This window comes from Leucoraja erinacea, chromosome 2 (assembly GCF_028641065.1).
Source record: "Leucoraja erinacea ecotype New England chromosome 2, Leri_hhj_1, whole genome shotgun sequence".
Taxonomy (NCBI): domain Eukaryota; kingdom Metazoa; phylum Chordata; class Chondrichthyes; order Rajiformes; family Rajidae; genus Leucoraja; species Leucoraja erinaceus.
In genome coordinates this window covers 106,271,641-106,288,650 of record NC_073378.1, presented here as the reverse complement: position 1 = coordinate 106,288,650, position 17,010 = coordinate 106,271,641, and the positions used below count along the sequence as shown (strand labels likewise).

General features: G+C 42.5%; 1 protein-coding gene across 2 annotated transcripts in view; it reads right to left on the bottom strand.

Annotated features, from left to right (window-relative positions):
• The window catches only part of calcr (calcitonin receptor), a 194,631-nt gene extending 178,018 nt beyond the window's left edge, over positions 1 to 16,613 (bottom strand). The window contains exon 1 of one of the 2 annotated variants that reach the window (XM_055662731.1): positions 16,476 to 16,613. Coding sequence is in view for 1 of the 2 variants with exons in the window: in XM_055662721.1 (XP_055518696.1) it covers positions 6,772 to 6,782 (11 nt within the window). In the remaining variant the exon portion in view is untranslated. Of the gene's footprint in view, positions 1 to 6,771; positions 7,091 to 16,475 lie in introns of those variants that run through there. The other variant, XM_055662721.1, reaches the window with a different exon arrangement.
• Between the last annotated feature and the right edge of the window lie 397 nt (positions 16,614 to 17,010).

Here is a 17,010-nt window from a genome sequence, read left to right as displayed (position 1 = left end):
CCTTTGATAAGGTCCCACATAGGAGATTAATGGGCAAAATTAGAGCACATGGTATTGGGGGTAGGGTATTGACGGATAGAATATTGGTTGGCTGACAGGAAACAAAGCGTATGGATTAACGGGCCCCTTTCAGAATGGCAGGCAGTGACTAATGGGGTGCCGCAAGGCTCGGTGCTGGGACCACAGCTATTTACTATATCCATTAATGATTTAGATGAAGGAATTAAAAGTAACATTAGCAAATTTCCAGATAACATAAAGTTGGGTGGCAGTGTGAACTGTGAAGAGGATGCTATGAGGATGCAGGGTGACTTGGACAGGTTAGGTGAGTGGGCAGATGCATGGCAGATGCAGTATAATGTGGATAAATGTGAGGTTATCTATTTTAGAGGCAAGAACGAGAAGGCAGATTATTATCTGAATAGTGTCAGGTTAGGAAAAGGGGAAGTACAACAAGTCCTGGATGTCCTAGTAAATCGGTCACTGAAAGTAAGCATGCATTGATGAAAGCTAATGGCATGTTGACCTTCATAACGAGAGGGGCTGCATTTAGGAGCAAAGAAGTCCTTCTGCAGTTGTACAGGGCCCTGGTTAGACCACACCTAGAGTATTCTGTGCAGTTTTGGTCTCCTAATTTGAAGAAGGACATTCGTGCTATTGAGGAAGTGCAGCGTAGATTCGCGAGGTTAATTCCCAGGATGGCGGGGCTGTCATCTGATGAAAGAATGGAGCGTGTGAATATAATGACTTGTATTCGCTGGAATTTAGAAGGATGAGAGGCAATCTTATGAACATATAAAATTATTTAGGGATTGGATACGCTAGATGCAGGAAACATGTTCCCAATGTTGGGGGAGTCCAGAACCAGGGGCCACAGTTTAAGAATTAGGGGTAGGCCACTTAGAACTGAGATGAGGAAAATCTTTTCACACAGAGAGTTGTGAATTTGTGGAATTCTCTGCCTCAGAAGGCAATGGAGGCCGATTCACTGGATGCATTCAAAAGAGAGTTATGCAGATAGAGCTGTTAGGGCAAGCGGAATCAAGGGATATGGGGAGAAGGCAGGAACGGGGTAGATTGTTGATGATCAGCCATGATCACATTGAATGGCAGTGCTGGCTCGAAGGGCCGAATGACCTACTCCTGCATCTACTCTCTATGTCTCTATGATACACAATAATGGCTTGAATTTTCAGTGTTTCTCAGCAGTTCTATATCTCTCAGCATAATTGCTGTTAAGCTGTTGGACTCCCACGCAAATGTAGAAGTCCTGAACTTGCAGCCTGAGCTCAGTCATTAGACATTCCATGGCGTCCAGCAGCAAAACCTGAGTTGCAGATATTCCCAGCTACTCTCAGAATCTGTGCCAGGATCTGTGAGCCCCTTAGTCTGAACAGGGGTTGATGCAGGCTGATGTAAAAACAGGGGTTGATGCAGGCTGATGTAAAACAGGCTGAAGGAATGTTTGTAATTATTTAAGCGTTTTTAATTATTGCTTTTTTGATGTTTTAGATGAATGCTTTTTAAAATGTGCTCAACTGCTAATAATTTTTTTTTTCAAATCAATCCTTCTCAAAATCAGAGACATTCGGAAACATTTCAAAACATGGACTAATCAAAGGTGGGCAGCATAGTGGTGCAAATGGTAGAGCTGCTGCCTCACAACTCCAGAGACCCTGTTCAATCCTGACCTCGGCTGCTGTCCTTTTGGAGTTTGCACATTCTTCCTGTGACTTACGTAGGTTTCCTCTGGGTCCCCCGTTTTCATCCCACATCCCAAAGATGTGCAGCTTTGTAGGGTAATTACCTCTGTAAAATTAGTTTGCAGGAAGTGGATGTGATAGTGGGATAACATAGAACTAGTGTGATGGTCGCTGTGGCTCCTGGAGTAAACCTCAAGAAAATCCGGAGTCGGAGCTCCTAAGGCAGTTTGTCGTTGTCTACACCCTCGCTCTGGCAGCTCCTGCGAGGGCTCTGGTGCCAAACTGTAACGGCCCTGCTGTTCCATTGGATCGATCAGCGACATGGAGAGGGGGGACATGCTGCATGGGCAACAGCCGGTCCTCCAAATGACATTGCCCAGGCTTTCATCTGACCACACATCACATGCGAACTAGGATGCATCACCCAGGGTAAGTCATGACCAAGGGGGGGCCTACTACTGGTCGCTGTGAACTCAGTGAATCGAAGGGCTGGTGTGCATGCTGCATCTCTAAACTAAACATCCAGGAAAATCTTATTGATCAGTTAAATTGATGAAGACTGTTCCCGTGAGATGCTCGCCTACTGGCCAGAATGATAAACTTCCAGATCGAGAGCAGGTGGAAAGTGTGTGGTGTGTGTGGGCATGAGTCACCACTCAGGGAAACCCGAGCCATTGGCTTAATTATACATGGTGTGACACCAAGGCAAAGTACTGCAACATTTCCAATGGATAAAAGTTGAACAATTACTATTTTTAACTAGTGTGATCCCTACCATCTATCTATCACTTTATGACATTATCAATGTCTTCCAGGCTGTAGAAGGGTCCTGCCCCCGACCTGAAACGTGCATATCCAAGTCTTCGAGAAATGCTGCGGTGAAAACCAGCATCTAAAGTTCCTTCCTACAGAGTAGATGTTGCCATTTGTCTGTATCACAGGCTTCCCCCCAATGCCGATATTCAGTGTTTGCACCCATATACTTGCAACTATATTCTTGACTACCCCTGCCAGTTGTCCCTTGGGATGCCCTAGGAAGATCTCTGCAGCCTTCATTTACAAAGAACATGCCTCTTTTGGGCATTGTTCTCTGTTAGCCTGTCCATGTTCCTCTGACTCACTGCTGACCATGACTACAGCATCTATTCACCGCACTTTAACTGGAGATTGCTTTCTGTATAATCTTAGACTATGGACTGTAGCTCTGCCTTCAACACGGTCATCCCCACCAAGCTCACCACCAAACTCCACCAGTTAGGCCTCAGCTCATCGATATGCGACTGGATCCTGAATTTCCTGACGGAGCGACCGCAGGCAGTGAGACTGGGCCCGCACCTGTCCTCCACTATCACCCTGAGCACCGGCACACCACAGGGCTGTGTACTGAGCCCCATGCTCTACTCCCTCTTCACACATGACTGTGTTCCTGCATTCAACACCAACACCATCGTCAAGTTTGCAGACGACACAACGGTGATCGGGCTGATCACCAACGGTGATGAAACAAACTACAGAGCGGAGGTGCAGAACCTGGCGGACTGGTGCTCGGGTAACAACCTGTCCCTAAACACCTCTAAAACCAAGGAGCTGATTATCAACTTCAGGAGGACACATAATGGGGAATACGCCCTAATCTCTATCAACGGGGACAGTGTGGAGAGAGTGTCCAGCTTTAGGTTTCTGGGCACACATATTTCAGAGGACCTCACATGGTCCACCAACACCGCTGGTCAAGAAGGCACAGCAATGACTGTTCTTCCTGAGAACACTGAAATAGACCGGTCTGCCCTAACAGCTGCTGACAACCTTCTACCGCTGCACCACAGAGAGCATCCTAACATATGGCATCTCTGTGTGTTATCTCAGCTGCACGGAGGCAGAGAGGAGAGCTCTTCAGCACGTTGTCCACAGAGCGCAGAAGATTATTGGGACACAGCTACCAGCCTTGGAGGGCATCTACTATACACGCTGCCTCAGGAAGGCTGTCACCATTCACAAAGACTCCTCACACCCTTGTAATAGTCTGTTCGAACTTCTACCTTAGAAACATAGAAACATAGAAATTAGGTGCAGGAGTAGGCCATTCTGCCCTTCGAGACTGCACCGCCATTCAATATGATCATGGCTGATCATCCAACTCAGTATCCCATACCTGCCTTCTCTTCATACCATCTGATCCCCTTAGCCACAAGGGCCACATCTAACTCCCTCTTAAATATAGCCAATGAACTGTGCCCATTTTGGGACAGCATGTACATTTTATACAGTAAATTTAATGGTGCTTTCATTGTCACGTGCGCAAAAGCACAGTAAAATTATTTTCTTACATAACATTGCCATACGGAAGAGTATTCCCATACATAAGCACAATCGCCCAATTAGCAAAATGTACCGAAATAATCCACTGAGCCCGCAAGCAAGAGGCGCCATGTTTTGGCAATGTTTTCGAAGTCCTGTCCGCGCTCTAGATCTTATGAGCGGTGCCTGACCAAGGCAAGCCCCAGGCTGCTGCCTTCCTCCAGCCACTCCTTCCTTGGATGTGTGAATTAACCAGCGAACCAACATCCCTCTCTCCATCCATCCACCTTCGTGCCCCGGTGGGTGCCTCCCGCACCCGACCTCGAGGGCATGATAGGCCAGACCCCAGTTCCCCCTCCTACTGGCCTCGCTCCTCACCTATCGCACCCTCGTCGCCCCCAGGTCCATCCTCCAGGGTCCTGTTCTTCGGGAGACAAGCAGGGGCTGGATCGTGTTATCATTCGAAATCAGAACAGTCATGCTTCTTCACCAGGCAGTTGTGACTTGAACCTCAAAGCATGCACAATACAATTCACTTGATCAAGTACCAATCTAAAAACCTAAACACTCAACTCAACACATTCCATTTTCCTTAGAATGTCCTTTCTCAGAAGATGTATTTGTAGCAATTTGCCAGGCTTTTTTGGCAGCAATTTCCAAACGTATAAACTCCACCACCACGTTAAGGTCAGCCAGTTTGAAGGAGCAAAATGATAAAGGTCATTAAGTATTACAGCATAGAAATAGGGCTTCATCCCATCACATCATTGTCAAGCATCATGCGTATCTACTGTATACTAATTCCATTTGCCTGCACTAATTCCAGACATTCTATGCATTGCTCACTCATGTATTTATAACATATAACATATAACTTATAACAATTACAGCACGGAAACAGGCCATCTCGGCCCTACAAGTCCGTGCCGAACAATTATTTTCCCTTAGTCCCACCTGCCTGCACTCATACCATAACCCTCCATTCCCTTCTCATCCATATGCCTATCCAATTTATTTTTAAATTATACCATCGAACCTGCCTCCACCACTTCCACTGGAAGCTAATTCCACACCGCTACCACTCTCTGAGTAAAGAAGTTCCCCCTCATGTTACCCCTAAACTTCTGTCCCTTAATTCTGAAGTCATGTCCTCTTGTTTGAATCTTTCCTATTCTCAAAGGGAAAAGCTTGTCCACATCAACTCTGTCTATCCCTCTCATCATTTTAAAGACCTCTATCAAGTCCCCCCTTAACCTTCTGCGCTCCAGAGAATAAAGACCTAACGTATTCAACCTTTCTCTGTAACTTAGTTGTTGAAACCCAGGCAAAGTAAATCTCTCTATTTTGTTGACATCCTTCCTATAATTGGGCGACCAGTTTGTCCAGGAGCATCTCAAATTTTGTTAATATTCCTCCTCTGGCAGCTCATTCCAGGTACCATCTATTCTTTGTATTAAAATACCCCTTTGGTCCCTATTAAACTTCCTCTTACTTTAAATCTATACAGCCTGGCATTAGACATCGTAACCATGCGAAACAGATACTGGCTATCTAGCCCAGCTATGCCATTCAGAATTTTAGATGCCTCTATTATGTCACCTCTTAGCTTCCTTCACTCCAGGGAAAACAATTCACGCATTTCCAGTCTCCTTATAACTCAAGCCCTCCAATCCCAGCAACATCCCAGACATATTTTCTGCATCCTCTTTGGCTTAATCACATCATTCCGGTAGTGTGTTGGCAATTAGTAATGCACACAATACTCCATGTGCGGTCCAATCAACTTTTTGTACAATTGCACCATGATGTCCCAACTGTTATACACAGTGCATTTGCCAATGGAGGACAACATACCTCACCACTGCATCTACCCATGTTGGCAAGTTTCAGGGAACTATGTATTTGTACTCTAAGGTTTCTTTGTTCAACAACACTCCCCAGGGACCTGCCATTTGCTTTTTTTGTCCTGCCCTAGTTTAACCTCACAAAATGCACCAATTTGTCCGAATTAAACTTCCTTGCTCTCTTTCCACATTGTTGTAGATTCTGTTGCAACTTCAAACAATCATCGCACTGTCCACTCTGCCACCTATTTTGCTTTAATCTGAAGATTTACTAATCGTGTCACTTGCATGGTTATCCATATTAATATATTAGAAACATAGCGGGACCCAGCAGCCATTTCTGTGGCACATCACTGGTTTCATGCCTCCAATTTGAAGAACAAGGCTACACTCCTCCATTTCCTACCAAGCAGCCTCTTTTCTACACAATTTTAGAAATTCCAGACCATTGTGGACAAAAGTGGCAATGAGAGCAATATTTGATGTAGCCCAAGTTTATTTTTCCTGGATTCCTCCGAATTTCTATCTAGACATAGGCAACACGCTAATTTGAATAATTAACACAATTCAGTCATTGATATTGGATAAAAATCCTGGAAATGCATGCCAAAGTGCACTGTGGGAATAGCGACATCACACAACCTCAGTGGTTCAATAAAACGGCTGACCAGCACATCCTCCTCAAGATAGCTTGGAGAGGTCATTTGAGAATCATCTCTCAAATTTCCAGAAACTAATGAAAACCCAAGATTACAACATCACAGGTCATGAAAATAGTTCGAGAATGGTAGGTAATCATATAAGGAGTAATGACTAAATCATATCATGCCATTTTGCTTTTGTTAAATCCCAATGATTGCTTCAAACTTTCTTGCCAATACAAGTGACTGATCAACAGTAAAAAGCAAACCTCATTCACTCATTACATGGATAACATTCGTAATACTTCTCCCTCTCGCGTCCTGACTGTGGAAGATTCATCAGTGTGAACGCCGAGCTGTCTATAAATCCTTTCAGTGTTATCTTGATTAACGAAAGAGCTGTAACTGGTGCAGCCGTGGCAGCATGAAATTTACTGCACTGGCACCGCGCTGAAAAGCGATGGGTGTTAAGAGTGAGCTCGTCAATTTCACCCGATGTAACACTTTGCTCGCTTCAGCCGCTGGAGAGCAGACCCACAGCGCCGCCTCTTGGTTCACAGCGGCCTGGGTACAGTTCCACGTCAGGAGCAATCCCACCACTCCTGGAGTCATCAACTCTAAATCTGCTTTCAAAATAAACTATCCCAGGCGCGATGCTCGTTCCAAATATTTACGACTTATTTCACTATGAAACTCTCACTGTGAACCCGGAAGGAAAAATAATTGCAATAGTCCGAATGATTAGCACCACCTCCTTTTCCTTAAATTAAAGCAACATTTCAAATCTGGAACCACCAAATTAATGGAAATCCACCAGTGAAGAAAGATTGACCATTTGTAGGTCGAAATTACTGGTAGGTGTTTCATCTCAATCATATTGTTGGTTTATAACGATACAAACTGTTTATTCTCATATAAGTAAGAAATATGTAATTGTCATTTCTAACCAGAAATATCTCAGATTAACCAGCGCAGCATTATTTATAGTCACTAAATGTGAATTGAACAATGCAGTACAACAAATTTTAGATTTTCTACGTATTTACTCTTAAATGGGATACCTATACAATGTATAGTTTAAAGGGGATGTTAGATTACTGAACTATTATACAACTTACTAAGATATACTTTTCTTGTGTCACTAATCGGCTGGGTGTCTTGTCATTGGCATAAGTTCAAAATCAAAGAAGGGTTGTATGTATCTAACACATGTTGGGCAGGCAGTGTATTCGGGCTATTAAACAGTTTCTGCTTGCAGAGAAAGAGACCAGAGACATTTTTGTGATTGAGCCCATTTAAATGTGATTAGTAAGCTGCAAGTCCTCAAAGGTGTTGACATATATTTTGCAGGCCCATTGCGGGTTGGGAATCTGGTGGCTCCTCTGATGTGTTGTAAATGACTGAGATTGAGTTAATGCATGTAATTTGTATTTTCTGGAGAAATTGGCCAGGTTTCATTGGAAAACATCTGTTGTCATCTTAATAGTGAGTTTGGTTTCTCCTGCTCTTTGGATGCACGATATTTTCAGAGGGAATGGCCTTTGTTTGCTGTCTAAAGACTGCCGCGAGCCCAGTTTTATAATCTGACCTGCTTTTAACTAATCTGCTAATAGGATGTTGTTAAAAGATTTTAAGTCTTCAGGAAAAACATTTGTTCTCAAATTTTATTGATGTATTTTAAAACCGGTCGTGCAAACAAAATACTCTTATTTTTGTTAACACTGTATCATATTTCTAACATTTGTGTATCAAACAGAAGTTTAGAAAAGTGACAAATAAATTACAGAATAGAAAAGACTATTTAAACCAAATGGCAAATGTCGATGTTTAAATTTCATAGAAGACTCATTCAGCCATCCCAATCTATCAGAATATTTTAAATCTATCTATACTAATCACCTCTATTACTGCATGTGATAACAGTTCCGCGGTCTACCCAAGTATAGATTCTTCCACATTTTCTCCTACATTAGTCTTATTAAGCCCACTTTATCATTTAATAACCTCTGTTCAGCAATCAAACAACTTGTTGAAACAAGGCAAGTTAGTACAGGGAGTGATAATGCAGCAAGCATCACACCAAATACATAGTGACATCAAATATGGCTGTGCAAACCTGGTAAATTGCAACTGGAAAATTAGATTATCCTCGGGCATTGAGGTTTCATTGACACTGTAAGGTTTCCAGGTAAAATTCCAGCTCAAAACTCACAATTAGTGTTTGTTAAAAATTTATGTAAATGTTCTCCGGTTTGTTTTATGAGGCGGGAGGGGGAGGGGGAAACATTTTTTTCAGTTTCTTACCTTGCTGGAGATGTGATTAATTTTCAAATCGCATTCTCTGGTCGCTCTATGGCCTACCATCGATGGAGCTGGAGGCCTCTTCAGACTGATCTTGGGCCCCACTACAGGGCTGGGACTTACATCAGAGTCGATCCCTTGCCTGGGATCACTCCAACCGCAGCCTGCGGTCTTTACATCAGGAGCTCGCAGTCTCGGGAGAGGCCATGGATGTCGGGAGCTCCAATGTCGTGGAAGGTTCGACCAGCTCCGACACATGGTACGATCATCTAGTGCGGGGGAGCTGACATCCCCCAATGCAGGAGCTGATCACCTCAACGTGCATGGCCCGCCACCGGCTATGGGAGTCAAGATCATCCAGTCAACAGAGGGCTTGCGGCCCCCGACCGCGGGAGACCAAAGGGAAGAGATTGGACTTTTTTTTCGCCTTCCATCACAAAGAGGAATGTGGGGGAGTCTCTGTGATGGATATTTATGTTAAAATGTGTTTTGTGTGTTCCACTGCTTTTTATTTGTATGTCCGACTTGGCAAATGAAATTTCTCATATGTTGCAAAACATACTTGGCTAATAAAGTATTATTGTGATTGCGATAATCCAACAGTTAGAATCATAATCTTGGAATGGATGCTGCACAGAACAAGGCCATTCAGTCCATCGTGTGTGCACTGGCTCTCTACAAGAGTGACTCAATAGTTCAACTTGATAATAGATGATCGACTCCCAGCCCTTTCTCTGTAGCCTTACAAATTTTCTGCACCATGTATTTACAAAATTCATTTCTGATTGTCACAGTGGAACTTGCCTCCACCCCACACTTCTGCAGATATTGTTTATACCTTCCAATTACATGCTACATATAAAACAGTTCCATAATCGTGATTCTCATCTTTCTTTATTTTATAGTTGCATCCTCCAGACCCCTCCAACATATGAAAGATAAGCCTCCCAGTATCCACTCTGTCAGACCCCTCTGCATTTTATATACTTCTATCAAATCTTTTTTCACCCTTTCTAATCTATACTTACCCTTATACCCTCATCCTGGGAACCCATCTCTGATTTATCTAAAGCCTGCAAATCCTTCCTGCAAGGTGATAATATGAAAAACACACCATACTACATTAGAGGCCAAACAAGTATTTTCGAAAGATTTGATAAAGCCCAGAATGTTGCATGCATTATTAACCACTTTCTTAACCTGCCCTGCTACTTTTACTGATTTGTGCACACAGATCACCCGATTTCTCTGTTCCTGCACCTCCCATTCTTCCAACCAAAATGCATAATCTCACATTTTTCCACGTTAAATGCATCTGCATGTATTTACCATTCCATTAACCTACCTTCAATCTGTCATTATCCTGTTTGCAGTTTATAATAACGCCAAGTCATCTGTTACTTGCAAATCAAGAGATTGTAGCATGCCTCTCCAAGTCAGGGTTATTATTTTTTTTTTAATGGCTCCAACAAGATGATTATCAACAATTACAGCAGGATTGTGATCAGCTGGGTAAGTGGGCTGAGGGAAGTTTAGCTCAGATAAATGTGAGTTCTTGCAATTTGGAAAAATAAACCAGGGCAGGACCGTCCCTGTAGTGGCCTGGGAAGCATTGCAGAGCAGAGGAATGACAGAGTACAAGTACATAATTCGCTGTAATGGGCAACGCAGGTAGATACATTAGTGAAGAAGGCTTTTAGCATGCAAGATTTCTTTGGCCAGGACCCTTCTTCAAGACTGGAGTAGATGGGAGATAGTTGGTTGATAGGGAAACTCTGTGCAATTCCAACCTTGAAGAAGGGTCACAACTCGAAACATCATTCTCCCCATAGATGCTTCCTGACCTGTTGATCCTTCATGAATTTAAAAGCCTCCATTGAATCCCCTTGCAACTTCTTCTGTTCAGAGGAGAACAATACCAGCATCTCCAATCTATCCACATAATTAAGGTTCATCACCTCTTCAATTATTTGGGTAGATCTCTTATGGATCATGTCCAAGGACGTGTAGTCTTAGAACTGGCCAAGCTAGTTATTATATTGGTTCTTACCGATTTCCTTGTTTTTTGTACTATCCATCGAATGACAAAGCCCAGGATTCTATGGGCTTTTTCAACCAGTTCCTTTACCTGCTCTACCACTTTTAATGAACCATGCACATATATCTCAAAACTCTCCGCCTTTAAATCATTTTTAAAAAGTGCACTATTTAGCTTATATTTCTTTCCAATCTTCCTACCAAAAATCTACACTATTAACATGTCACTATTAAAATTAATCTGCAATCTGACACCAAATATTTTATAGCTGATGGGAATCCGTTTTAGTGAACAGGGTATAATACTTTTTGGTAAATAATAAAAGAAAAGGAAAAAAAGAAACATAATGGAAATAGTATCTATGCCAGAGGGATTTGGAGAAACATGTTCAGAAAATATTATTACAACGCTACAGACTGATGACAGACCATAAAATCTTACTTGATTTCTACATTCTAACACAGAAGTAAAGCATATTTGATAGGACAGTGGGGAAATAGGTTACAGAGAAAATTAATGGGGATTGTTCCGGGAACTGACATGAACTGAATGGGCTGCAGTGACTTATCTCTGAACTGTCAAGAAATATGAAACGTGGAAACATGAGAAAAATATACCATAATATATGTGGTATAATAATTGTAATCTTGTTACATTATTGTTTACAATGCTGATGTGAATATAGTAGAAAAGATAGGGATCATAAAGAACGAGCAGAATCCAAGGTCACTGGCAAGCTGTCTGGTATGAAGAAATAATAATAGAACATAAGTTTTAAGATTTTGGCTGTTTACATGTCAACAACATAAATAGCAAGGTATGTGACAGATTTGTGTTATGAAAATATGGGACAGGGTTGATACAGAAAGGTTATAATCAGTAGCCATGGAAAATGGATTGAGTGCTCATGGATACAATATTAAACGTAAAACTGGCTTCACACTCTAAATCTTACATATATTTGTGAAAACATCTCAATTCCTTCATTTAGCTACTATATTGGACTTGGAAAATATTATGGGGAGTCTCTGAGGGAGAATTGATATTTAGAAGGGATCCCCGCCATAAAAGATTAAAATGCATGGGTCTCTGGTGTCAAAATACAGAATCCAGAGTTAGACAGTAAATTGGATATGAAATTGGCTTGGTGGTAAAAGGCAGAGGATGGTTGTGGAAGGTTGTGTTACAAATTAGAGACCTGCAATTAGTGTTTGGCCACAAAAAATGGTGCTGGCTACTTAAATGTTTGTCAAATAAACAAATGATTCGAAAGAGAATGTAGATGGCATGATTAGTAGGTTGCAGGTGACACCAAACTTAATGATATGGTGGAGAGTGAAAAAGCTTATTTAAGGTTGCAACAGGCTACAGATCAATGGGGAAAATGGCAATGGATGATGTAATTTTTACTCAGAGTAAAGTGATGCATTTTGCTGTGTTAAACCAGGGCAAGGCATACACAGTCAGTAGGAGGCTCCTGGGGACCATTATTGAACAGTGATGCCTTGGGGTACATAGTTCCATGAAAGTTGACATACAGGTAGACAGAGTGGTGAGAAGGCATTTAGTATGCTTGCCCTCATCAGTCAAGGCACTGAATATAGGAGTTGGGACATCATATTATATCAGCCTCCCTTCCTCAGCCCCCAGCATCCCCCAGAAGAGATTTGCCATCCCATATAACCATAATAGATTATCTGGCTTTTTTTTATGTTCAGAGAAGTTCTCCTTTGATCCACCCATAAGGAAATCCCTTATCCAATATCGCTAAAACTAAATAGTTAGTCATTTGTTTCATTACTGTTTGTAACAATTTGTCAACTGGAATATTAATTCCCTGTCTTAAAACTTATTTAATTGATATTACAGAAATTAAGGTTATCTGAAGATACAAAATATGTTTTATAATTAAAATGTACAAGGCATGTTTAGTACATTTGCAGATAGCACAAAAATGGGTGGTATTATAGATAGTGAAGATGTTTGTCAAAAATTGCAGTAGGATCTTGATCAGTTGAGCAGACAGGCTGTTGAATGGTTGACGGAATTTAATACAGAGAAGAGCAAGGTGTTGCATTTTGAGAAGTCTAATCGGGGTAGGACTGAAACAGTGAATGGCAGGGCTCTGGGGAGTGTTATAGAACAGAGGAATCTAGGAATGCAAGTGCATAGTTCCTTGAAAGTGATGTCAGAGGTTGAAAGGGCGGTCGAGAAGGCTTTCAGAACATTGATCTTCCGTCAAAGTATTGAGTATAAAAGTTGGGAGGTTATGTTACAGTTGTACAAGATATTAGTGAGGCCACATTTTGAATATTGTGTTGAGTTTTGTTCACCCTGTTATAGGAAAAATGTTGTTAAGTTGGAAAGGATGCAGAGAAGATTTATGACGATGTTGCTAGGACTCAAGGGCCTGAGCTATAGGTAGAGATTGGACAGGCTAAAACGTTATTCATTGGAGCGCAGGAGGATGAGGGATGATCTTATAAAGGTGTGTAATATCATGAGAAGATTAGAGAGGGTAAATGCACAGTCTTTAATCCAGAGCAGAGAAGTCACGAACCAGAGGATATAGGTTTATGGTGAGGGGGTGAGGAAGGGGGGGACGGGACCTGCCTGCTGGAGACCCTCAGACTATATTTGATCGGACTCTATTGGACTTTATCTTGCATTAAATTCTGTTCCCTTGATCATAGAAACATAGACATAGAAACATAGAAATTAGGTGCAGGAGTAGGCCATTCGGCCCTTCGAGCCTGCACCGCCATTCAATATGATCATGGCTGATCATCCAACTCAGTATCCCGTACCTGCCCTCTCTCCATACCCCCTGATCCCTTTAGCCACAAGGGTCACATCTAACTCCCTCTTAAATATAGCCAATGAACTGGCCTCAACTACCCTCTGTGGCAGAGAGTTCCAGCGATTCACCACTCTCTGTGTGAAAAATGTTTTTCTCATCTCGGTCTTAAAGGATTTCCCCCTTATCCTTAAGCTGTGACCCCTTGTCCTGGACTTCCCCAACATCGGGAACAATCTTCCTGCATCTAGCCTGTCCAACCCCTTAAGAATTTTGTAAGTTATGGAACAAGCTGTCAGACAAAGTAGTTGAGACAGGTACTATCAGAATATTTACAAAACATTTGGACAGGTACATGGATTGGATGGTTTGGAGGGATATGGGCCAAAAGCAGGCACGTGGGACCAGTGTAGATGGGACATTTGGTTAGGGTGGGCAAGTTGGCCCAAAAGGCCTGGTTCCACGACTCTCTTAAAAAATCTTTGCATTTTAATGAGAGGCAAGGCTGGCCTCGTTAGAAAGAGAATTGCATATACAATAGGTTAGACTGGTTAAAGTATTTCAATATGTGGGTCTAGGGACTTAGAGCAAGTTGTCAACAGCTACAACGAGTGTCTAGATGCGCAATGACAGCGTCTTTGATCCGTGTCTTGATCCTTTTTGGAACAAATTGAGCGGAGGTTCCCAAAGCTTTTCATTAACGTAGCACAGGGGTGCGTGTGTGCAGAATGTGAAGATACATACTGTTGTAGACATCGTGTTCTTATGGGAATGGCTCGATCTGGACTGCGTATTTCCATCTGACTACACCAAATCACCCCACTCTCAACATTCACCATGCCTCCGTGGGCCCGTGTACATAAAACGGAAGCAAATGCCGAGACACGTTTAGTTATAACTGCTCGGCAAAATCCAAACCTTCACAATTTAGAGCATGTCCACATGCCTATATAATATTTTCAGTCTTTTTTTTATCCTTTTAAAAAAAATTGCCAGTCTTCTTTAACTTCCCGACAGCCCAATACGTCTCGAAATGTATGTTTAATGGCCAGATCACTTAAACAAATCGGCGGGTAAGTACCAGTAAAATTAATAGAGTCCAACCAAAGTCGGAGCATTAAACGGATGCCAAGTGAAGCGAGAGGTTATTTGGAATCAGGGGACTGCTAATCCCAAATACTTGCAGGTTAGTAGGCGTTTGTAAAACTGCTCCTAGAGTGTTGGCAATGGATAGCAAAGTGGGATAACATATAACCAATGTGAATGGGTGATTGAGGACCCGGTGGGCCGAAGTGTCTATTTCCATGCTGTACCTTTTAATCAATCAATCAATCTGCAGGGAAAAAGGGGGGGGGGGGGGGGGGGGGGGGGGGGGCGATGTATCGGCGGTGTCTTTCACTGCCACAAAGTGTGTGATTTTCACCTCTTGAATGTAAAACGCAAGCGGTCATTGGTGAGTTTCCACCGAGCCATGAAGCGATGTGGTTTGATGCTGCTGAAGCTCACTCGGTGAGACATTCACCACTCGGAAGGGCGTCCGCCTGCCAAGGCAGATCCCGCTATCCAAGAATCTCATTGTGCATTCATCTGGTCGCTTGCACCGCAAATTCGGCACTGCCCAGAGTCTTACACTCAATCCATGGACGTTTTTTTCTAGTAATGGGGAAATCCGAGTTATTGCATTTAAAAAGCAAATTGACCTAGCTGCCAAAGAATGTGTAAACAAACTGCGAAACTAAAATAAAACGGGAGTGTGACTTTTTATCTATAGTATGCATTAAGGGTGCTATCGGAATTTGTAAGACGGGCTGAAGATATGTGTCTTTTTGATGAGATATGTGGCCGCGACCATATGTTTACTTCGAATGTGCGAAATTCTAAATGGCAAAACATTTAACAGCATCTTTTGCACATAATTACATGGAGTGTTAGAACATAATAGCTCGGCGGCCCTCAAATAGAGCAGCGTGTAATTAAATTGATTACATGTAATTTTACATAAAAAAAATAGATGATTGGAATTGCATCGATTCAGCATAGAAACAAAGTTTGCAAAGTTTCACTGTGAAGACAGTATATAACATCTACCGTAAGATCTTGTTTAGTTTTATAGAAACAATTTTCTCCCCCACATTCTCACAATTTTCATTGCGTACACAAGCGTCCCCTTATGGACAACGTGGCTCTAGTAAAGCTGCCTCTTCAGATCAAATTGGACACTGGCTGATAGTTAATGGAGCAGTGTAAAAGTGCACACGCTGATTTGACTCAGTTCTCTAGAGGTATAACACTTAATAGAGACGGGCCGCTGTGATTTGCATTAACCAGATACCCAGCAATAAAGAAAATGTTCGAACTGCGTTTCAGACATCCGACATATGGCCAAAGTGGCTTTCATTTAAGGTGCAGTGTCTATAATCCAATACCGGGATATATCCTGAAGCAGCACTAAATGGCCGTTCGCAAATATACATCTAGGTTCGGCTCATTTATCTATTCGAGAACTAGGCTAAGGGATTCCCGAGTTTATTTCGGTCTGTTGTGTTTATTGCTGTGCCTGAAATCAGCAGTTTTTTTTCTCATTTACGAGTGTTAAACGCTAGATCCGCGAGTCCTTCCGTGTTTCTCCTTTGCACATAAATCGTTAATTACTTGTATCATGCAATTTCACCGATTTCAATCGTGTTTTGGCGTAATTGACCCTTTCGGTCTGAATCCGGCACTGGAAACAAACCTTATGGATGATCACAACCCCACTGAGACTGACCGTGGACGCCAGGACAGTGTTCCCCTCTAATCACCATTCCCTTAAATTGCAGCCAGAAACTTTAAAAAAAAATGAAGAATCAATACCTATGAGATGCTTCTTCCGAAGATGTGCTGAGTCGCGTTGACAGCTCTTAATTCGAATAAAGGCTATTATTAAAACTGCATCTTTCTTTTTCTCCCTCGCTGCTCTCCACAGATGAGAAATTTCACCTGATGCAAAAATGTTCCTTCACAGAATGAAGCGAGGGTAAATGAAATCCGGAGATCCGCGAGGTCCCTGCAATTTCGATCTTAACAGTGGCAATATTATTATCTTGGTTTTGTTTCTCTCTCTGGTTTCAATCGAACAGGGTGAGTGTCGCGCTGTGAGAGACTTTCTTGTCTCCTCCCACTGATGTTGCCTGAAAGATGTGACCGACCTCCCTGCAGACCCTGACTGCGATTCTTAAACGCCCCCGCTCATCGCAGCCCGGCAGTGCGAAGTGAAATGGTTTGGCATTCATATGTACGGACACCACGGGGTCTTATTCCTCTCTAATCAGATACCGCCGGGCTACAGCGCAGCTCTTAAACAAAGCCGCGTTTTCTGGCAATGGCCGCGAAACCAGTAATGATGCAT